The 23,668-nt window shown below is 41.6% G+C and overlaps 2 protein-coding genes and 1 non-coding gene across 4 annotated transcripts in view; 2 read left to right on the top strand and 1 right to left on the bottom strand.

Moving 5' to 3' along the window:
* The window catches only part of nol11 (nucleolar protein 11), a 10,140-nt gene extending 1,139 nt beyond the window's left edge, over nt 1-9,001 (top strand). The window contains exons 3-18 of the mRNA XM_046048481.1: nt 1,201-1,257; nt 2,405-2,553; nt 2,797-2,854; nt 3,156-3,297; nt 3,994-4,200; nt 4,834-4,910; nt 5,305-5,428; nt 5,638-5,729; nt 6,127-6,192; nt 6,288-6,472; nt 6,716-6,841; nt 7,070-7,306; nt 7,585-7,663; nt 7,784-7,876; nt 8,033-8,140; nt 8,283-9,001. Of these exons, the coding sequence (XP_045904437.1) occupies nt 1,201-1,257; nt 2,405-2,553; nt 2,797-2,854; nt 3,156-3,297; nt 3,994-4,200; nt 4,834-4,910; nt 5,305-5,428; nt 5,638-5,729; nt 6,127-6,192; nt 6,288-6,472; nt 6,716-6,841; nt 7,070-7,306; nt 7,585-7,663; nt 7,784-7,876; nt 8,033-8,140; nt 8,283-8,396 (1,914 nt within the window). The 3' untranslated portion in view covers nt 8,397-9,001. The remainder of the gene's footprint in view (nt 1-1,200; nt 1,258-2,404; nt 2,554-2,796; nt 2,855-3,155; nt 3,298-3,993; nt 4,201-4,833; nt 4,911-5,304; nt 5,429-5,637; nt 5,730-6,126; nt 6,193-6,287; nt 6,473-6,715; nt 6,842-7,069; nt 7,307-7,584; nt 7,664-7,783; nt 7,877-8,032; nt 8,141-8,282) is intronic.
* A 512-nt stretch (nt 9,002-9,513) lies between these two features.
* On the bottom strand, nt 9,514-9,595 carry trnas-aga. Its single transcript has one exon. It is a non-coding gene; the product is annotated as a tRNA-Ser (tRNA).
* A 931-nt stretch (nt 9,596-10,526) lies between these two features.
* Nucleotides 10,527-23,668, top strand: part of LOC123970434 (nucleosome-remodeling factor subunit BPTF-like) — a 53,425-nt gene continuing 40,283 nt past the window's right edge. Inside the window, exons 1-4 of one of the 2 annotated variants that reach the window (XM_046048479.1) lie at nt 10,527-11,412; nt 14,125-14,947; nt 19,182-19,233; nt 19,449-19,617. In XM_046048479.1, the coding sequence (XP_045904435.1) occupies nt 10,839-11,412; nt 14,125-14,947; nt 19,182-19,233; nt 19,449-19,617 (1,618 nt within the window). In that variant the 5' untranslated portion in view covers nt 10,527-10,838. The remainder of the gene's footprint in view (nt 11,413-14,124; nt 14,948-19,181; nt 19,234-19,448; nt 19,618-23,668) is intronic. The other variant, XM_046048480.1, reaches the window with a different exon arrangement.

Raw genomic sequence — 23,668 nt, 5'->3', positions numbered from 1 at the left:
TAACCTGGGCTAGCTGATATAACGTTATGCGACCTGTAACAGTTAGCTGTAACTCGTGTGGACATCCTCGGCTGTTCATAGCAACAGTGATGGAAACCTAGAGGACAAGACTGAAACCTGAGCTAGTTATAATAGTAACTTGCCTCCTTTTCAGTTAAAACCGTAAGTAAAGCTCGCAGACGTTGGAGTAAACATCATGCCAGGCTAACGTACAAAAACAAGCAAATGTTAGCCAACGGCCGCTTCATCCACCGCAACACACGCACACATCTTGCTAACGAATGATGGCTTTGAATTGTAAGGCATAGCTTCTGTACAGCTCCATATACAACTACATAACCCACCGAACTGCTCCTTCTCAGTAAATGTCAACTCTCAGAATCGGCCTCGCTTGCTTGTGTCGTGATCTTTCATCCAACATGATGAAAGTTACACTATGGCTTGATCAAGCAGAGGAAAACGTTTTGTGTTGTGGCTGGTGGAGTCTTCTTTGGGGAAGTGGTATTAAGCCTTCTTGTGTTTTGTTTCTCTGACAGGTTTCAGACCAGAAGCCGCTGAGCAGCTGGACGGTGAAACAAGGACAGACCCTAACCTGTTCAGCAGTCTACAATTCACAGACCAAGGAGTATGTGGCCGTCTCAGACAGCAAGGTAGGCTTTCAGTCATTCCATTCGTGGCAAGGTGTACACAGCGCAAGTCTTCATGATAAGGATTCTGGTGCCTGCTTTGGATGCAGCGTCATCTGTACGGAGCCCCGTTGACTTGCTGTCAGATTGAAATTAGCTTAAAATTAACCTATCAGTTCTTACCCAAAGCATACAAACTATACTATAGTTATTTTGTGTTTCATACAGTTAAAGAAGGTAGTAAACATGCATGCACTCTCAGCACAAAGTTCTTTAAAACAGAAATGACTGAAATGTTTGTGTGAGTTCACCACTTTGTTTTGCATGTCTTCATTCTCTCACCCACCTGTCAAATAGGTGTACATAAGACAACGTTCGATTGGCCTTTTCCATATTGTTATATATTCACTAAACAATTTGACCTCATTTAAAGGTTGGACCTCACTTATTATTAATTTATTCTGTTATTTACTGCATTCATTTAGTTTCTAGATTTCTCTGTAGATCTGTCCTTTTAGAAATACCTGCCAGACACTGACACAAAATAATGTCTGTTTTTGGTTGTGTTTTTAAGGTGATCAGAATTTGGAAGGAAGAAGACATACTCTTGGATAAGGTCTTCAAAGCAACTGTAAGTGTGAACATGGCAATGCAGCTCTCTTCTCTATCGGCATTTAAGTCCAGGGTATGCTTAAACTAGTTTGGACCATGTGTTGTCTGATCACGTCTAAAGGGTTTTAAACGTCTGTTCCAAATGGGCCACACTAGAAGGCAAGATGTAAAGCCTTTTGTCACAGGGGTATAAACACTTTTGGGCAGTCTCCTCAAAGGCATGGTGGCATGCTGGAAGATGTTTATTCATACCGTGAAGCACTCTGTCCCTTTGAACATGTCCATTATGCCTAACCTAGGTTAGTGAAACTACAAAGACATTAGTTTTCTCCCTTTCCATCGCTGAAATCTTTAATGTGGTACAGTTAGTCTGTGATTACTTAACATACAGTATAGACCAGAGCCTGTAAGGCTGTATTCACACCAAATCAGGCGTTGTCCTCCTGATTTGAATGTGGGTAGTGCTTTTATGTTGGGGCCGTGGGGCCAGCATATGGCGGAAAGCTGAAACAGAATTAACTTTTGGTGATAGACGCCACACTGCAGTGGCCTATCATGCAATGCCTTGTGCAGACTACACAACTTTGACTTGGCAAACCTACACATGAAACAGCTGTTTGTTATTATACAAAAAATATGGGTGAAAGAATGAATTAGCACACGCAGGTAGCAGGGATTGTCTGAGCTACAGAGAGAGCTGGAGGTGAGTAAAAAGTGTTTTGCAGTGAAAAAGTAGCTGCCTGCTCTGCCAGCTGCCTGCTCTCATTGGCTGGATGTGGATGTCGAGTCGGTCGACTCTTCCAGATATTTGGCATGCTAGATATCTGGCAGATGTTGGCGATGTGTCAGAAATGTTTCGGGGAGACGTTTTGATGTGTCGTTGTGTAGTTCACACATAACGACTGGCAACCACCGATCGAACACTGATATACCCCCGATCACAGCCTGACAGTTGCTGAGCGGCATATTGGGCTAAAAATCATGTAGTGTGAACTAGGCTTAAGCCAGCAACACCCACGGGAAGAATAACCTTGTTTACTATATAACACTTTGCTGTTTATTGAGCAACTGTAAAGATGGAAGAGAGACTGATTGCCGTTGTAATGACCTTTCATGGTCAAGATAGGTTTCAACCTTTCTCAGTCCTCTGTATATCTTGTCGCCAGGTGTCATCAGATGTCTGGAAGGTCCACTGTGTACCAGGAGGGGAGCCTGTGGTCTTGTTCCAGAGAGGAGCTGTGAGACTCCTGGATTCTATCCTCTCTGCTCCCCAGCAGCCCATAGAGGAAGTCCTGGCTCAAGAAGAGGCCATTAGGTCAGTATCACTGTACTTTACAGTTCCAGTAAATCCTTTGTGTTATAATCCAAACTGAGAGCGAGTTTTAGAATCTGCTCCAAGAGATGGTAATTTTTTGCAGTTGACTCCCAATTTTGTTGTTCAGGCAAAACATTTCAATATAGACGGTGACATTTCAAATATTGAAATAACCTGACGTCCAGTCCTGTGCTGCAGTCTGACCTGTTGTAGCGTGTTGATGATTCTTCTTTTTGTCTTTAGGTGGAGCACCAACATAGTTGCAGAGTCTCAACAGTTTGTCATCTTCACAACGGAACAGGTAACATCATTTTAATTGTTTGGCTTTTGATGAAAGACACAAAAGCTGACAACAGTGAATTAAATTTTAAGTATTCAACACTTGTATCACAAATCTAAGCTGTAAAGACAAGTCATTTGAGAGCATGCTTATGTGCCTGCACGGAAAAGCATGTCAATGGCCTGTATTTATTGACCCATTTATCAATAACTAATTTTGTCTGTCCTTGTTTTGTGCATGGACCTGTGGTGACAGCGACTCTTTATTATTGGTATTTCTAAAGGCCTGTTTGCTTTGAATGGCTGTCGATGTCTTCCCACAGAAAGGAGATCATTTCCTCTGCCTGCAGAGACTGAATCCTAACACCCTACAGAAGTACCGACTGGAGAGAGAGGAGCCTGGTCTTTCCCCGCTCAGCTTCTCTGCCTCCTACAGGGATAAACACATACGCCTTCTTTATCTCTGTAAGCCTGAGTTTCCTGTGAAACTTTTTTGTTTGTCACGGTTTGACAGCGCAGGCCTGTTTGGTGGACATGGAAATGACAAGGGGCTCAACACAGTGGGTGGCATGTGAATTGTAACAAAAATGAAAACACATTTAATTGCTGAAAATGCTAGCCAGTGGCAGCCTTGTGTGTAGGAGGTTTGCAGTAAAGGAGGACACGTGTTAAAGGCTGCATTCCAAAACCTGACCTGCACAGTGCCAGCGCGACTAATCGAGCTCAGCCATGGACATCGTCCAAGTTTCAGCATTATTACAGAGAGATGTGAATGATCCTGTTCAAGTGTGTTATGTGCATCATCACATCATACATCTAACCACTTTCTCTCTGTAGTACTGCTGAACTAAGAAAGGAACTTTGTAGCTGTGGTGCTTTGTCATGTTTAACGGGTTAGTCGTTTAAAATAAACAACCAAAGCCTGTTACCTTGACCAAGAGCCCCATAACATGTCATTCAGCGTCCACTTAGATGGGCATCCAATGCCCATCGATTAATTTGAGTAGGGTATAATCTCTTTTGATTACATGATGCACTCTACACTTCATTTTAGGTTATAACCGTGTTGCCCAAACACAGGATGTCACATGCAATCTAAGTTGTTATTAGTTCCCTCTAATCTTTTCCCTTTTTGTGCCTCATCTCTTTCCTGCCATCCAGACCCTAACGGTCATGTGTACCAGAGTGTTGTCTCTGTACGGGGCCTGGGGGCTGACGAGGGGGCCCAGGCTCTTCCACTGCCCCGTAGCCTGCTGCTGGGTCTTCCTGTCGGCGAGGGCCTGCTGGAGGCAGCATCCGCCCTGGTCCTGGATGAAGCCCATGTAGCTGTCGTCGGGGTTCCACACCCCTCTGCCGGAGCTGGTAAAGGTACGTGCAGCATTATTACACCGTCTCAAATAAAGAGCGCAAGTGCTCTACTCAGACATATCTGTTTGAGGTTTTCACATGTATTAGCCTTGGCTGGTTTTCACTCCACTAAAAGTACCATTTTAAGCATGGCTTAATGAAGGAAATCTGAGATACAGGACACAGCTCTGGCATGGCTGACTGAAAGCTATGTCCTAGTGACAAAAAGCTTACCTGCCTGTCTTTTCTGTTGTCATTAGTCCATTATAAAATAATATTTTATTAGCATTTTGCACACATTATATTTAAGAAATAATACTCAAAAACACAACTCTGTCTGGCAAAATATACTCGCACAATAGTGAGAATGGGGCAGGCAGGGGTCACTTCAGACAAGGTTGTACTGTAGTGCTTTTCTGTATTTAACTGACTGAACTGAGTTTTGTTTCTAGATTCCGTGTTGTGTGTTGAGACTAATATTTATTTATAGGTTCAAATAATTAGAACTTAAATGAATACAAGGCTAACATTATTCTAGCCTTCGATTGCAGTAATTTGGACATGTGGGCCTTGTTGATGACTTGAAGCTATGTGACTCCACTGTCTGATGTGAGTGTGTGTGGTTCTTGACTGGCTCTGGATTCGATTTTTCAGACTTCCTCTGCATCTGGAATACCAATTTCCAGACACTTCAGGCAGGAAAAGAGATGGCGGGTAAAATCTACGGACAGGTAGGAATGCTTTTATCAAATGCAAAACCATGACCATGCTTTTTTCTAATGGTTCTGTTATATGTTCAGTGGATGAAACAGTATAATAATCATTTTTAGCCATGCTAGCAGCAGGGCACTAGAGCTAAAACAGGTTAGAAGTCTGCATGAACCACCCACTCAGACGTCCCTCATTGTTATTTTAACTGCGGTCCAAGGTTCCCTGTCCTTCCAGCTGCTGGGTGCTGATGGAGGACTGTATGACTTTGGTAGAGCATTGTGTCTGCTCTCCACTGTGATGGGGCTCACAGTCCCTCCTCACAACTTTATGGCAGTTCACAATCACTGTTAAAATATGTTAACTTATGCTGTTGAATACTGTTTGTATTCATTGTCTTTTTTTCTCTGATTTTAGCTATGGGTTTTTTCAAACAAGTTATTTATCCCACATGGGAAAACCCTCTCTGTTATTCCATATGAGTGCCCCAAATCTTCCCTGGCCTCTGCCCTGGGAAAACTAAGGCAGGCCAAGACTGAAGGTGAGCTAAAACAAATGTGTTGTACTGTTACTGTGCATCTGCAAAAATCAAATGGCAAGTACTGATTCAACCTAAATAAATAATACTGCAATAACATACTAAATAATATTCAGTCATGTAGCAGGTAGTTCTTAATGAAGCTACAACACTGACAATGACAACACTCATTGCATTTTCACTCAATACAGTGTGTTTTCTCACTGCTACAGAGTCCAAAGCTCCAGCTTCTGTATCTTCTTGGAATAACATTCTGCATGGAGAAAAAGCTCAGCCCTCTAGAACAGTGGAGACCAGGAAGACGGTATGTTGTTTTAGAGAAAGATGCTTGATGGCTACTGTCTGAAATGACGGTGCATTGTTTATAAAATGTACAAAATTATGTGACAAGAGGAAATTCATAATAGTACAGGGTTCTGCAGTCTGTGTGTATAAGTCTGTTTAATTACACAATTCATCCAAATTTATGAAATTAGAAGAATAAGCATTCACCCACACTACAACCATAAAAACACAAGTTGCTGTTGGAATGTGACACAAATATTGCAAATCAGCAAATGTACTGCTTCTGTACAGTATTTAAAGTTGAGAGAGAGTGAGTGTGTGTGTGTGTGTGTGTGTGTGTGTGTGTGTGTGTGTGTGTGAATGTAGTGCCACCTGAATTAATGCTATGGTTTTGATTCTTCTCTCTTTCCATGCAGAGACCAAACCGTAAGTCCCAGTCAGCACCAAGTTTAACATTTGACCAACTTCTGGAGCTCATCAAGGTAAAACATTTAATTTCATGGTTCTCTGGCAAAATTCTGAAATCAGCGTTGACAATAATTTCATAATTATAAAATATGTAAATTTCCACATGCAGACGGCGCCAGTAGAAGAGGTCCAGAAAGAGGTGGACGGGCTCCTCTCCAGGTCAGACATTCAGGACCTGCATCCCTTAGTGGGGCAGTTAGCATCAACCCTTGTGTCCCGGAGCCTGGCTGATGCATCCTTCTACACCCCTAGCGCCCTGGCACAGCTAGTGCACACTCAATCCCTGTGCCACAGGTCAGTAAGGCATGGCATTGGAATCTGGGTGGTGTTATTTTAAATAGGGAATTAACTAAAAAATAAAAATATTTACCAACCGGTGTAAAGTCTGCAAAATATAATTCTGTACTTTTAGATAAATATAAATGCCAAAACTTGCTTTTGAATCATACAGAAAACATGAATTGTATGATCCAAATTGCATTTCAACCAGTGATGTATTTGTTTAATGTGACCATTAAATATCATGTCCTTCAACAGTGTGTGTCCTGACCTTGTGCTCCTGGCCCTGGAGAGGAAGGATTACTTTCTGTGTCAGCTCTGCTTGCAGTTCTTCCCTGACATCCCAGAAATGGTCACCTGTGCCTGCCTTAAGGCCTTTATCAGGTAAAACAGATGGTGAATGCCATAATGTAGACATTTGACATGATGTCTCTGCCACTTTTGATTTTACCACTAGGGGGCACCCTAACTTTTTTGTTAAGTCTGTGTCTTTTTAAACAGTTTACTTTTTTCTTGTGATGGAACTTGTTTGATAAATTATCCTACAAACCAAAGTTATTTAGCTGTGCAATAACCTGATTATTAGTGTGGTGTTGTACCTTCTTTTTGCAGTATGCCAGACATCGATGCAGAGGCAGTGAGCCTGGTGCCTGACAGTGTCTCCTTCATGGAAACTCTAATCGCTGGGGAGCGTGGCCAGGTTGGCTTGCAGAATGGTTTCAGCCCCACCTCCATTGATGAGGGCCACTCAGACGGTACCGTCATTAAGACCAGAGCAGAGGATAAGGAGAAGACATCGTCTCCACCAGAACAGAACTGTCCAGTGGGACTACGCAAGGCTGTTCTGCTGTATCCTCCCAGTAAACAGTCAATCATGCACCATATTCTCACCATTCTGTCATATTTTGTTGTTCATTGATGATGCAGCTACTTACATTCAACCGAAGTTGTCTGTCACTTTTTTCTTACTTTATGTCATCAGTCGACCCACATATTCTGTCTCAGTAACGAGCTTTAAGTTATACTGTAGTTGAACAGCATAATTGCAAACTGTTTGGTGTGTAATGATTTGAATTAAAAAATACCAACACATATGAAAGCATAAGATCTTAACTGAAGCTACATAGAAATGAGGTCCTGCAGACGCCGTACAGTGACACGTACCTCCTCCCACACCTAAAAGATCTCTCCTCCCAACATGTTGTTGTAAGTAACAGATAGTTAGTCGTTAAAATAAAACGGGCGGCACTCATTCATGTTCCAAGAGTTAATACCTTACCCACTGAACATTTTCATAACACTAAATTTTCTTTCTCCTCCAATCAGCTTTTCCTCCAGTATCTGCAGTTCCTTTACCTAAAATATTCCCAGGATGCTTTCCCACAGATGCATGGATTGAGATCACCAAGTCTGACTCAGGTCTGTATCATCTAGAAATTTAGGGTGGCCACACATCAGTGCAGCTAGAGTCTGTCACACCAGGACACTTGAAGTGTCAAAATAGCTGTATTATGCAACAATTCAGGCTTTCCAGTTTGAAAATAATTAAATGACAACTTTGCATTTGATTTGTAGATCATGGATTGGGTGTGCTTGGTGTTGGATGCCCATTTCACAGTGCTAGTGATGACTCCAGAGGCCAAAAGCTTACTGATGAATCTCCACAGCTTTGTTAAGTCTCAGGTAACCCTAGGTCTTTCCTGTTTGTCTGCTCTATAACTGTGTACAATTTTTTATATATATATAATTTTTATTTTTTTATTGTTACATTTGATTGGATTTCTGGGGCTAAAAATTAAACCAACATGACTTCTTGTGTCCTCAGGTGAGACTGGTTTCTGAGCTTGGAAAGATTGAGGGCAGCCTCCAAGAGCTCAGTAAGATGAAGATGAAGAAGGAAGTCGGAGCATACTCCATTGAAGTCATTGAGCTGTTTTAGAATGTGTACAGTATGTATACTTTTAATAAATCATTGAGCATATTGTCTCCTTCCAACTTTTCACCTGTAGTGGTTTCAAGGTTGTATACTTGTCCCAGATGGTATGATATTAAGTGCTTTTTGGCACAGATTCTAGCCACTGAAGATGCACAGGTTTTACTGTATATGAAAATAAGTCTTGATGTAATTTAGGCATTGAATAAGTTTACATATGCCTTTGAACCAGGTTTTAAACTTCTTAAAGCGGTTGAGCCATTCAGATAATATGTTTTGCATGATAAATTAAGTCTACTCATATGCCAAAGTGGTTAATAATGGGTTTGTAAAATGCATGCAAAAGCCAACATTATGGCAGGAGTTTGTAACATTTGTTCATAATGGGACTCTTGGAACACTTAACTGTGAGAGCGAATGGCTGTGTTTTTGGGTATGTGTCCTAACACAACTGAATATTTGTAAATCTGTCCGCTGTGACTTTGTACTGGCTTCTCCACAGGAAAGCCTTTTTATGTTGAATACAAATATATAACAGTGAGAAAATTGCAAATCCATGTGTGACTTTTTTTTATTAAATCGCAGTGTTAAATACCTGTATTAATGGTGAATGCGTGTTTGTCATGATTCCTGCAGGGTATGGCATGATAACAAAAGGTTACAGGAATTTATATTCATATCACAATACTTTGTTTTTAGGTCCTTTTACAAAACACGTCTGAGCCGGTGCAGTGCACTTAACATTTAGAACAGCAGTGGTTTGACTCTTCACTTGCTGTAGCTACAGGAAAACAGCTGTGGCCTGAATCGGCAACTGAAAAAAAAAACACCCGTATTACATTGACTTACTGTAAAACATTTTGAGTAGGAGTGTTACGGGGGGAACAGAGATGTAATAAAACATCTTTAGTAAAGCAATTGTTACAGCACTTACTTTGCAAGTTAGTATGAAAACAATGCTACGAGCATTTAGCTAAGGCGGTGAGCTACAAGATACGATGGCGTATTTAGCTAAAGCATTGAGTTGATTTAGCACGCTAGCTATGGCATTGACAGATAATTGGTGGGTGGTATGCTTCCCTCCATAATGAATGTGTAATATCGAGAAAATAAAGTGAAAACACGTTGTCGGCAGGATTCGAACCTGCGCGGGAAGATCCCAATGGATTTCTAGTCCATCGCCTTAACCACTCGGCCACGACAACAGTTATATGAAAGGTATATTAATGCCTTTATATACATAGCGATAGACTGCCATAACATTGACTAATTTCTGGTAATGTCAGTAAGATAAATTAAAGATAAGCATACATTAATCTTAATTAATCTGAATTTATCCGAGTGAACACGTCAAACCCATAGTGTGACACAAGCTAAAGGAGTGTGTCGCGGACCACCAGACCACGACTGTACGTTTATTTGCTGCTCTTTGATTAAATGTTAATGCGGGCTAATCTATCGTTTCAATAGATTAGCTAATAGATCAGCATGGCATCTACCTACGTTAACTGAACTATCGGAACTGACTGTAAATTCAGCTAAAACATAAAAACAATATAACGTATAAAAATCAAAACTAAGTTACATACAATGCATTTGTTTAATAAATAATAATAAACTGTTTTTAACATGTAAAAATGTTAGCTGTTAACTTTCATGACTTATTTGGGTTTATGTAGTGATAATAGAGCTCAATGTCGGACGTTATTGGTTATCTTCTCGCCTGGCTTTGCTGTGACGACGATGGCGACAGGGTCGAAAATGAACGACTGCGTCTCGGTGAATACACGCGACCCACCTGTGATTAAAACCATCCAACTTGACCGGCCAACGCTAATAAAGTACTATTAACGGAAAGCGTTTGCATGGATAACTAATTTTATGAAGTAGTACGGCAATTGCGTCTATTGTAGAATAGAGTCACGTGATCTCGCATTTACTCAGGCCTGTTAGTGTCAAGTTAGACGCCTAAAGACTGCACTTCCGGTTAGAGTTACAGTAAACTACTTAAAACAAAACATTCTAAAGCTATTTATATTATATAAACATTCACAATGAAAACAAATAATTAATGTGATCGCATGTCGTACTTGGTATTTAATTTTCTTTTTTTGTTTGTTTTCATTTCGCTTTTACCTTGAAGGAAAAGCCCGTCTCTTCCGGTTACAGCCCCTGGTATCCGCGGTTAGCTTGACGCGACTCTGGGGCCTGCTGTGTTTTCAACGGAGGGAGAGCTGAGAAGAAAAATGGCGTCTGCAGGCGACCCAGAGCGGGATACCGGCCATTCAGTTTGAGCTTTCCGCCCTGAAATTGAGACCGGGGCTTGGTGGGGACTTATCGGGAACCGTCAACAAACCTGTTGGTTTTGTTCTCCCCCGCTTTTCCCCGGTGTGCGCGGCTCACTCCAGCACCGAGATTGAAGCGGAACAGCAGAGACTCTCTCCTACAATGAGGGGGAGAAGAGGAAGGCCGCCCAAACAAGCAGCCGTGATGCGGGAAGGTTCGCCTGGGCCAGTCCGCGGCTCTCGGGGCGGCAGGAGTAGAGGGATGCGGGGACGGGGGAGAGGAAGAGGACGGGGTCGGGGACGGGGAGAAAGTGGCGGCGTTTGCGGCACTGGCTCTGCGGAGGTGGACACAGATATCTCCGGCCGAGAGAACTTTCATTCGTCCCGGGGCCGCAGGAAAGTTGGAGCCTCCACCACGGTGGCGGCCGCGGCATCGCGGGGCAGAGGAGGCAGAGGGAGAGGCAGGGGGTCGAGAGGCAGCCGCGGCAGCAGAGGCGGAGTGAGGCGGCCTCAAACCAAGGTGGTCTACGACGATAACAGCGACGAGGAGGATGATAATTTAAGCTACAGGTCAGACGAAGATGAACTCCTGAACGACAACCCTTCGTCGGATCTTGAAGAAGAGGAGGCCTTGGGGAACGAATCTGACTATCTGGAGGAACTACCAGATGATGATGATGCCAGCTACTGTACCGAGAGTAGTTTAAGGAGCCACAGCACGCTCGGTAGCACCCCAGGTACGTTCGTTAATTGCACGCACTTTATCAAAGCAGGATTGCATTACTTAAAGTGTATATTTTATTTTTAGCTCAGTACAGAAACCAAGCCGCATTGTTCAAAATGGAGCTTGCACTCAGAAACAGGCCTTTGTTTACCGTGTGCACTGCTTGCCGCTGGCTTGCAGACCTGCTCCACGCTTCAACCGGCTCCCGTGTTTTGACTTTTGTCGGATCAGCACATTTTTGTTGTCAATTTATAATGAAGAATTCGTCCGTGCTTTTTTTGCCGGACTTTTTCGTGCGCGCTGTATTTAACGTGTTTTCGACGTACTCTCAGAGAAACGTAATGTGTGGACTGTACTCGCCACTTTCAATTCTTTCCATTCATTCAGCTTTTCTACTTATGTTAAAAGCACAGTAGATTCTACTATTTAAACCACGCTCCATCAAAACACGTAGTTTGTAAACATTGTCTCCCATTGGCCTCGGATTAACCGTTCATAGTCCTACTTTTTGTAAAGCTGCAGTAACGTTACTTGAAATGATAAATTGTCAAATATGTAATTTAAATTTCTTTCAACGTACAACCTATGTGCCTTGTCCAGCTCCATATCAGAAGACATATTTTAGTTACGTGATGCTGCCAAATGAGTTTGACAGGCCTTTGTTTTGAAGAGATGCGCTCTTTTTTTCACTTGTTGCAAAAACTCATTACGATATTATGTGGTGCACCGTTACCATAGTAACCACTCTTATGTTTATCAGGTGAGCACATCAGATCCACCACGCTCCCACTTATGGACTGACATGTTAATGAACCTGTGTCTGCAAAATCAATTGTCACATCTGTTATGTAAAGTAACGCACTGGAAGCAGCTTGCCAGCAATTGAAAGTAATTCTAGATAGGATCAGGAAAAAAATCAATTTAAGGGGATGGATCCAAACTTGGGTGTTTCTTTGACATTTCAGTATATCTTTAATAGAAATGCCCAGTCTTTTGCTATCTATGTGACATCAGACTTTGGCTTTTCTCCTTGGGGTGCATTTTTCTTTAAAACGAGGAAAAAAAACAACTTTTGAATGTACATTGTATTTCTTGATTTGTTCGCTATATAACACTTCACTACACTCTGGTCAGGCTTACATGTAATTTATGTGGTTCAGGGATTACTTGCATACCTCTCAACTTCCAACTGCCAGACCACCTGCCCTGTGTGAGCGGTCTGTCATAAGACTACAGACTAGATATTATGATATTCAAACATACTGGACACCCTCACACATACCCCTATGTTTGATACAGAGTAATGAACCTGTAGCGGCCAACCTCCGTTTGATCAAATTGTACCAAACTGCTGTCACAGGTTAATCCCTGGCTGTCACCATTTGTAAAGTCCCTGTTTCTCTGTTTACACATCAAGGCCAAACTGCAGAATGTTACCAGACCTAACATATAACTGAGAAGAGCACATGAGAATAAGCGCATACAAATCTACAATAAGGGTATATAAGGGTCATTTTATAATTAGTGAATAGTAACAGTATACTAATCCTAGAGTGATTGTAGAAACATTTCTTCACCATTTCATAATGAAGCTGAGCGGTATCAGACTCCTGGTCAGGAGCAGGGCCATGATGAGGCCCGGTCAAATCACCTGCACTGACCCATTCAGCTCAAGCTCAAATGCAGTCGTATTCCACATTACTGTGTTCAGAAATGCATAATGTACGTGTCAGCCTCTGCATAATGTACGTGTACACCTCTCATGTAACTTGGCTCCAGATTAATACTCATATTTACATGACATTAACACCACTATTGGGTTAAATTTGGAAGCAGGCTATTACTTAAATCAACCCAAGTCGAGATCGGTGCCTTAAAAAACACAATTTTGTTGCAATATATACATGAACACTAAAGCTGAATACGTGTATACATGCCGTACGTCCATATGTTAGGGTTAAGATGTAAGTGCAATGTATGTGCAGACATATGAGGACTTGTTGGATGGATATATATATATATATATATATATATATAGACATAGACATAGACATGCAGGGGTAGTGCACTTTAGGCATATATACTTGTATGGAGGTTTGTGTGTATGTATATGGGTGCACATATGTGTAGGTATGCTTATGGGTATATGTATAGGTGGGATTATGTACAGATATGTTTTTATATGTATAATCATGGGCCATCATTAGGGTAGGGGTGTGATGTGCATGCAATCCAGGAATAGTTTCGTCTTTTTTTATGTTTTGTTTTGTCCTGTATCTGACCTAATATATGCAGTATTTGCATCAAAAATAATTTTAAAAAATACACACAATCCAGACAGAAACAATGCAGGAACAGTGTTGCATCATTTGCATGTATTATACAGTGGAAAATGGGCAGGCTTATAAATACAGTGGGAGCATTTAGTTTATTGTCTTGGGACAAGAATGTACTTGCCTACCTTTTTATAATTTGACTTGTTCAGTGACACACTGTATTTGTAATAACCCCATTCACATTTGCACTAGCTTGTGGCCCGCCAGAATTAGACGTTCTGCTAGTAGTATGTAAGTAATTTTCCAGAATCTGCCCAGGGGTATTCCCCCAGTGCCCGCATTACTGCTGTCACTGTGCTAGTGCAAAATCAGAGAGAGATGCACATTTGCTCTTCATTTTTTGTGGTTTTCTTCTCACTCCTGTCTCTTTTCCTTTTGATTTCTTGCAGGCCGTAAAAGGAGTCGGGCAATGCGACCGCGGTCTCCCATCCTTGAAGCAAAGGACATTCCTCCCCTGGAACTTCCCAAGTCTTCTGAGGACCTCCTGGTTCCTACCTCACAGCTCCTCAATGTGTCTGCCGTCTACGAAGTCCTCCGCAACTTTGGCTCGGTGCTGCGGCTATCCCCATTCCGCTTTGAGGATTTCTGTGCAGCGGTTGCCAGTCAGGAGCAGTGCACACTGCTGGCAGAGACCCACATCGCCCTGCTCAAAGCTATTCTTAGAGAGGAGGACACTTCCAACACCACATTTGGTCCCACTGATGTGAAGGACTCCGTTAACTCTACCCTGTATTTTGTGGATGGTATGACCTGGCCGGAGGTGGTGCGGGCGTACTGTGAGAGTGACCCGGAGTACCGACATATTCTGCCTCTCCAGGAGAGTGAGGATTACCCATATGAACCGTTGGAGAGCAAAATCAAAGTTCTCCAGTTTTTGGTGGACCAGTTCCTGGCGACCAACATTGCACGGGAGGAGCTAATGTCGGAAGGGGTGGTTGCCTACGATGACCACTGCAGGGTGTGTCACCGCCTTGGTGACCTGCTGTGCTGTGAGACATGTTCAGCCGTTTACCATCTGGAGTGTGTGAAGCCTCCACTGCAGGAAGTGCCGGAGGACGAGTGGCAGTGTGAGGTGTGTGTGGCACACAAGGTACCCGGTGTGGCCGACTGCATCCCAGAAGCGCAGAGGAGCAGACCATTTATTCGACAACTGCCAGTCGGCTATGACCGACACCACCGCAAATACTGGTTCCTTGATCGCCGCATTGTTGTGTAAGTTCACAATGTTTCATTTATGGGCCACGTTTAATGGTGCTTTCAGACAAAAAGCGAAGTGAGCGTTCGGGGTGGTGAGTTTACATACAAAGTCTATGCAAAGACGCGTAGAGCCGCGATTTCCTGTCGGGCGGCGTGAAGCGACGCAAAGGGGGCGAAGGCGGCACGAAGGAATTCGCATGACGCTGTGTTGTGATAGCCTATCAACGGTGAGATTGTACGTACGTCACCGACAGCTTCAGAGCTTTTTGTGGAGAGGGCCAGGCAGAGCGGGCGATTGAAAATCTGCAGGCCGGCTGAGAGCTGCTAAACTTGGGCTAGAGGAGCAGGGAGCAGCGCTCCAGCTTCGGACAGTCAAACACCTGTGGTCGGACTGGACTTTGCTCGCAACTATGCCGTTTGCTCGAGGGAGGAGCTCGGAGTAAACTGCTTTTATTAAATTAGCTTTTTACTTTAGTTTTTAGGAATACAACATTGATTTATCTTCACTCGAGCTTCTCAGCAGCTAGATTCCGTGCACATCCGGTTCCAGTGTTGTTAGCGTCGTTTGGCACTACTTCATATTTATATAAAAACCGGACAAAACTGGACATTGCTGGGAGAAAAGAAAGCAATGAGGTTGAACTACCTGGTGAGTTCAGAAAAAATGTGTATGTAACTTTATTCCAGCGATCGTTGTACTTTACTGTGACCAAGTTAGCATAGCATAGGCCTGATCGATCCAAACATTTTAGAAGTTGTTGTCCTGCTGTCTTGCTGACAGACCTGACAAAGCATGGATTCATATGTTTAACAAATTTGCATCATATTGTAGTAATTTCGGCATCAGTTTGATCCGTTTATTTCTATTTAATCACAACAAAATGTTTACTTTGGTTTCATACAGCTGTAGTAATGGCAAGTTTATTCACGTTATCGCGTTAAAATCGCCTTCTCGTGTTGTGTGTGAACACTTGCGCAGAAAGCGCCGCGAGGCAAAAATTCGCATTTGGTCTGAAAGCACAGTAGACAGGAGTCAACAGTAGAGGTTTCAGTTTGAGTGTTTACATCTTATTACAGTCTTTCACATTGAAAGTATGACTTTTTTTTCAGATGCAGTTGTTATTCAAAGTTTAAAAAATATTCAAATATTAGTGAAAGTTAGTACTGACTGAAACATTTTTTTTGGTCTTTATTTAACTATTATGGACGCTAAGATTGAAATTCAATGGTGCTTGCCAAAGTACAGTGTACAGTACAGTACACGTCTCACACAGTTGCCCAAATTTCCTGTATTTTATGTTGCTGTGCAGCTGTGACAGTAATTAGTAGAAAACACACTTCTTTTCTACTAATTACTAATCCGCTCTAAAGCAGAGTCACATAATTGTCACATAATTTGGTGTCATAGCTAACTTATAAGTGTTCATGAATGTCACAAACCATCTGCATGTACAATTATAAGCAACACCATAAGGAAGAGAGATATGGCAAGTAATCCTGTCATTTGTATTATACAATATAATAATACATCAGTTGATGTCTGCCACATTATTCATACACATTATTGCTTCTTAGTTTTTCTTAACTGTAAATATGGCTGTATAAAACAATGATAATTATCGCAATATAATTTTCCTTCATAACAATATAATAAATGTTCAATATACCGTTAAGAAATGTTTAATTCATTTGAATCACAAACAAATTAGCACTTAATTTTTTTATCAATATTTATTTTGTTGAGGAAAAGGGCCTGAATTTGATTTGTTGTATGAAGAAAAGTTTAACCACATAATCAACCAACTGGTTTCTTCAACTTTCACTCAGGAGCAAAAGTCAGCCTTTAAACTTGAAAGAAATAATGATTTGACATATATTGTGATAATTATTGATATTGAATGATATGAAAAGTCTTTATCATGATAACATTTTTGGCCATATCGCCCAGCCCTAACTGTAAATGACATTCAATGAGATTTCCATCCACAAAGAGTCGTCTGGTGTTCAAAACCAGGCTGTTTCCAACCAGAGGTCAACCCAGGTCAGCAGAGGGGTCATGAAACCAGGCCAAATGACCTGTGTTGACCCATTCAAACTGATTTCAATCTACCTGTGCCAGTTTTAAAAGCTTAGGCCAGTACTTAGGGAAGTCAAACATCATGCATACCACAGATTTGTTTAATGAGAATGGATTTGCAGAAGAAATTATACACTGTTAGCCTGAGTTACAGTAAACAACTTCCACATGCCGTGTATCGAACCATGATGTAGCTGCAGGAATGTGTAAAGCATGATACATTTTGTCATTGCTATGCCATTTTATTCCCAGTGACAAAAAGGTAATGAGGGCTTAGGTGCAAAATCAAGCACACTTCTTGCATATGGGTACAGGTCTGCATGGTGATTGGACCAACTGTTCAATAAACCAAAAATAACGACATCCGTCTGTAGCATGTGATGTAACAGGACCATCAGCAGAATTGGGCCCATACGTTAGCAACTTATCTTGGTATTGAGCAGTCACAGATGGGGTGTGTGTGCTGGGTCAGCAGTAGCAGAAGACCTGCTACATTAACTATAAAGTTCACCTAACCCACATATGATTTAAGATGGTTAGTGGCCCGAGGTTTGTCATCGCTGCTTCCGTTACACTCTTCTTTTTCTGCTACTCTTGCTCTTCAAATTGGTCCCCAGCAGGTGCTGCGTTACTGATCTTTACTCTCCCTTCAGAGGCTGTGTGTGTTTGTGCATACAAGTAGTGTGCACAGAGGAAAGTTTGTGTGACTGGATGTACGTGCAATGAATGATGTGCGCCGAAGTAAGAGGTGTGTGTATGTGCCTCAAGTGAAAGATGCTGAATAGACACTTCTGTTACATGGCCTCAGGCTTCACAGTCCCTGAGCAAAAAGCTGTCAAATATTCCACTCTGTAGCTGCTGCTACATAAACTCAAGAGTCCTAATCAATATTTTTTATTGTCCTAGCAGAAGCTAAGGCTTCCTTCAAATCAGTACAGTTCACTCTCTGTACCCCTTTTCATGGAAAACCTTTTTTATTACTATTTTTAATGATGAATTATTTCAAGCAAATTGCAATAAAAACTCAGAATTATGAGTCAGAGGTAAGATTAGGGGTGTGATATTGACAAAAAATATCTATGGACATTTTCTGGGATTTTGTCAATTAAAGTAATTAGACTATATTTGGCATCCTTCAAAAATGTGCAGAAGTCTAATATTGTATTAGTTCGCTCTTGTTAATAGGATATTATTTGTTGCTTACTAATAACATTAACGCAAACAGGTCTTTACGTATTTACTTACAACTGAAGCATTCAAGTAAAAACAATATAAAAACACTGACATCAAACAGTGCAAGTATGAGTAAACCATTTAATCTGAGTTACTTGTTGTCGTAATGGATTTGAGTCTGTCGTCATCATTGCAGCCGTTTTTGAACCGGAGTTTGTTTCTGCGCTGGTACCTTGGCTGGTTCAGGTCTGTGGACGACAGCTACCTTCTGAAGCTTTTTTGTATCCTTGATATCTGTGTTATGGTTAGTTCGTGGTCTTTAATGGCAACCGATTTTGACATAGTTTCCAGATTGACGTCTTTTGAGCAACGTCTTTTCAAAGCCAAAAAATACAATGTAAAATGTAGGGGTAGGACAAACAATCGATCCTTAGATGATTCTGACTCGTTTAACAAATGTCCAAAAATCGATTATTTAAATGTTAAGTGATAACGAAGAGCAAAAGGCTGTGGCGCTCACATAACAGAGACACCAGTGTTCCCCCTTGTATTCGGCACACCAACGCTGCAGAATAAATGACCACCCTACTTTAATGTGACACGATCATTAATATCAATGCGCAAGTAATGATTTTAACTCACATACTGCGCGAGCATGATGACACTCAACGCTTGGCACTTCCCTGTGTGTCCTGTATGTGATTCCAAGAGAATGAGAGAGTGTGCATGGCGGCAAAAGTGGAGAAAAATACTAGCAGCAAGTTTCTGTCTGGTAGTAAACGTGCAGTGTAGGCCTGGAATGCTTCAAAAAAGAATTGCTAGCATGTCAAATGCACTATTGCCTCTGAATAATGTATAGCTTTTTCATATTCATATGTAAATTTGATATAAAAAGTAACAATAAAAGATTTATCTGCTGAAACGATTATCTTCTTTTTCCTGTTTGTCCTACACCTCTTGGTCTCCTAATTTTCCTCCTGTCTCATGTCTCCCCTACAGTGAGGAGGATGGTGAGCATGAGGACAAAGCCATCTGGTACTACAGCACCAAGGTAAATATATCCTACTGGGGTTGTATGCTCTTTACACAATAAAACTAAATTATTTAGTTTTTAAAATAATCTTGTTACTCTTCCTACAAACTATAGGTAAGTGTCACAATCTTGCCAAAGATTCCCCTGTCTTTTGGCCGTGAGGCTGTCATAACATTGAGCTAATCTTGCATTGCACTTACTGAACTCTCTCTCATTAACTCTGTTCTTCCCAGGTCCAGTTAGCAGAGCTCATAGATTGTTTGGATAAGAACTACTGGGAAGCCGACCTGTATTCAGCGCTTGAGGAGATAAGAGACGAGGTGCACGCACATATGGACATCACCGAGGACCTAACCAACAAAGCCCGTGGCAGCAACAAGTGTTTCCTCACCGCAGCCAATGGTAAAGAGCTCTTCATCGTTTCTCCGTTTTATAAACGAAACCATTTCTCAGAGAATCTGAGATGCTTTCTTTCGCAGAGTTTAATCATGGCTCAGAGAGGAATAATGATCTCTTTAAGCCGAAAGTGATATTTTTCTTCCCCATGTCTCTCTCTCACCAATCCTCTGCCTGCTTTCTCCCCAAAACTCATGAATGCCACCCAGTCATAGATGGCTCGGTCATAGGAATCAACCCAGCTATTACGTAACCTTACTGTGGTCGCAGTTTGGCCAGTGTCCAGCCCTCCCTTCAGTCCCCTGTCCCTTCTTTTCGGTCTGTAGGATGTCCGCCTAATCTGTGTCCATGTTTTTTTCTTGCTGTATCGGTCCAAATGATGCCCCTGTGAGCACATCACATTTTATAGCATTCAGTCTGCTGTGCAGTGGAAGTTCATAACAATTAGAAAATAGCACAACACTTTAAATGGTGCTGCTGCATGTGTGTGTTAACTTTTGATGCAACAGCTTGAGTGGAATCTAGCACTTCTAACAAGCATCTGTTGTGCACAGATAAGTAAAAGATTCTCACTTACAACAGACTTGAACCTTTTTTTTACCCCAGGAAGTAGATAATACAGGCGCATATATATATTGCATATGCAATATGTATGCCACTTGAAAGAATAAATAAGGAGCTTTTGTCTAACTTTTTGAAACTGGCAGCAGTTTCATCTCTGTGCTTCCATTTTTTTCCTAGAGTGCACAATACCACCTAGCTCAGTAACATCTAGGTGTAAGGATATGCAAGTGGCAGACATTAATGCTGACAAGTGATAAATCGGGAAAGTGCTTGGGAAAACCACTTAATGCCCTAAAGGTATATCTTCATTGCTTTTGAGGCATGTTCTAATTAGAATATTTGGCAGCTGATCACAACTAATCCATAAGACTGCATTAAAATCCTGAAACACAAAAAAAAACTATTGTATGTGAAATAACAAAAGCACTATTACATGGAAAGCAGGTGGTGTTGTAATTCAATTTCTTTCAGGTTTAAGGTCAGTCTTTAAACAGTCTCTATTTGACTGTCGCATATAAAATATGGGATATTTCGTCCAACTTGGTGACAACTGTGAAGCAAGATACAGTCCCCTCAAAAAGTATTGGAACGGTGATGTAAATTCCTTTGTTTTTGTTGTTCACTGAAGACATTTGGGTTTAAGATCAAAAGATTAGTATGAGACAAGAGTTCAGAATTTCAGCTTTTATTTCCTGGTATTCACACCTAGATGTGTTAAACAACTTAGAACATATCACCGGTTATATTAGACCACAGCATTCTTAGGTAAGCAAAAGTAATGGAACAAATAATCTTAAAGTAAATAACATTTAATATTTGGTGGCATTATCCTTGCTTGCAATAACTGCCTCAAGCCTGCCACCCATCGACATCACCAAACGGTTGCATTCTTCATTTGTGATGCTAATCCAGGCTTTTACCGCAGCTTCTTTCAGTTCTTGTTTGTTTTGGGGTGTTTTTTCCTTCAGTCTCCTCTTAAGGAGGTGAAATGCATGCTCTATTGGGTTAAGGTCAGGTGATTGACTTGGCCAGTCTCAAACCTTCCACTTTTTTCCCCTCATGAAGTCCTGTGTTTTGTTGGCAGTGTGCTTTGGGTCATTGTCCTGCTGCATGATAAACTTCCTCCCGATTAGTTTCAATGTATTTCTCCGTAAATTGGCAGACAAAATGTTTCTGTCCGCTTCTGAATTCATTCTGCTGCTACCATCATCAGTTACATCATCAATAAATATTAATGAGCCTGTTCCAGAAGCAGCCATGCACGCCCAAGCCATGACATTACCTCCACCATGCTTCACAGATGAGCTTGTATGCTTCGGATCATAAGCAGTTCCTTTCTTTCTCCACACTTTGGCCTTTCCATCACTTTGGTAGAGATTAATCTTGGTCTCATCAGTTTGCAGACAGTACAGTTGGTTCTGCTTGATTTCCTATTTGGGTGAGGCAGACTGAACACTGACAGATTAAGACGTCCAACGTCACATAATACACTCACACCAATACGTGGATTAAACACAATCAACTTGGGCAGCGACTCTTCCATCAAAGCTGTTGTACCACAGAGACACACACAGTGTTGGTTCAGTAATAAAAGGCAGATTGGAGTTACCTGGCATTTTTGGTCTTTCCTCTTTTCTAAAGCATTTCAATTTCAGGATTAATGGTCGACCGATATGGGTTTTTTATTTGCAGATGCCGAGAGAGCAGATCGGCCGATGGCTGATATATAATGCTGATATCAAAACAAAGAAAAGTCCTGCGTAATTCCATTATTCCATTCAGAGTACCTCTAATACATGGTTATCTTAGCCAGTAATGTGTTGTTTAAGATTGAGTTTTTATTAATTAATGAAATAGAAAATTGGGGTATGCTGTAGACTGGGGTTTAAGGGAGAGTGGGGTACATTTTGTCAGAAGTGACGTCATTCAACTGCGTTATTCAACACAGTATAACAGTATACATTTGAAGCTAGCCAGAAATGGTTTCACATTAGATGTGCCGTCATTTAGGATGAGAGAAACTTGTGAACATTTAGAAAAGATGATGGTGACTAAGGATATTTAGGGTTATCACTGTCCCGATACTAACAAGGGGGAGAGCTAACATGATTCCACAGCATCCCGCAGATGTGAATGCAGACATCTTTTCTATATCAGCCTCATGAGTGCAGGTATCAGCCGATGCCAATTTTCTCAAAATGGCAGATATCGGCCCAATAAATCAGCTGGCCGATTAATCAGTCTATCACTATTCAGATTTGGAAGTTTTTCTCAGTTTAGTCTTTGAGTGTCTCTCCTGCATCTAATTCATTTTTCTGGGGGGTTTTTGTGCTAACTTGCTCACATCATTCTTGGTGAAACCTCAGTTTACCATCTGTGTCATGCTTTGTTAAATCTATACAAATAGCATATCAGTATAACAGGAGGTGTTTTATTGCTTTGTTTCTGTTAAATCTGTAATGTTGCTACTGATGAGTACTCTTGTAAAGGTCATTACTGTAGTAGGTACAGCATTAGAATAATGCTGTACCTACAGCATTAGAATTTCTCACGGTCAACATCAACAAGCATGTGTATCAGGGCTGCAGCTATCGATTATTTTAGTAATCAAGTATTCTACAGATTATTTCATCGATAATCAGAAGAAATGCTTTTGCTTGGTGTCCTTGGTACGAGGATCAGCTGTGTAACTCATGTCACTGTACAACCCAAACTCACGGACCAAGCAGTCGGAGAACAATAACAACGAACACACGGTTATAAACTCAGCAAAAAAAGAAACGTCCCTTTTTCAGGACTGTGTATTTCAACAATAATGTTATAAAAATCCAAACAACTTTACAGATCTTCATTGTAAAGGGTTTAAACAATGTTTTCCATGCATGTTCAATTTACCATAATCAATTAATTAACATGCACCTGTGGAATGGTCATTAAGACCTTAACAGCTTACAGAGAGTAGGCACTTAAGGTCACAGTTCTAAAAACGCTGGACACTAAAGAGACTTGTCTACCGACTGTGAAAAACACCCAAAGAAAGATGCCCAGGGTCCCTGCTCATCTGCGTGAACGTGCATTAGGCATGCTGCAGGGAAGCATGAGGACTGCTGATGTGGCCAGGGCAATAAATTGCCATGTCCGCACTGTGAGACGCCTACGACAGCGCTACAGGGAGACAGGAAGGACAGCTGATCATCCTCGCAGTGGAAGACCACGTGTAACAACACCTGCACAGGATCGGTATATCCGAATATCACACCTGCGTGACAGGTACAGGATGGCCACAACAACTGCCCGAGTCACACCAGGAACACACAATCCCTCCATCAGTGCTCAGACTGTCCGCAATAGGCTGAGAGAGGCTGGACTGAGGGCTTGTAGGCCTGTTGTAAGGCAGGTCCTTACCAGACATCACCAGCACCAACGCCGCCTATGGGCACAAACCCACCTTCGCTGGACCAGACAGGAATGGCAAAAAGTGCTCTTCACTGAT

Source organism: Micropterus dolomieu, linkage group LG04, assembly GCF_021292245.1.
Source record: "Micropterus dolomieu isolate WLL.071019.BEF.003 ecotype Adirondacks linkage group LG04, ASM2129224v1, whole genome shotgun sequence".
Classification (NCBI taxonomy): Eukaryota; Metazoa; Chordata; class Actinopteri; order Centrarchiformes; family Centrarchidae; genus Micropterus; species Micropterus dolomieu.
The sequence above is the reverse complement of the archived record's forward strand: the minus strand, read 5'-3'. Positions and strand labels throughout refer to the sequence as shown.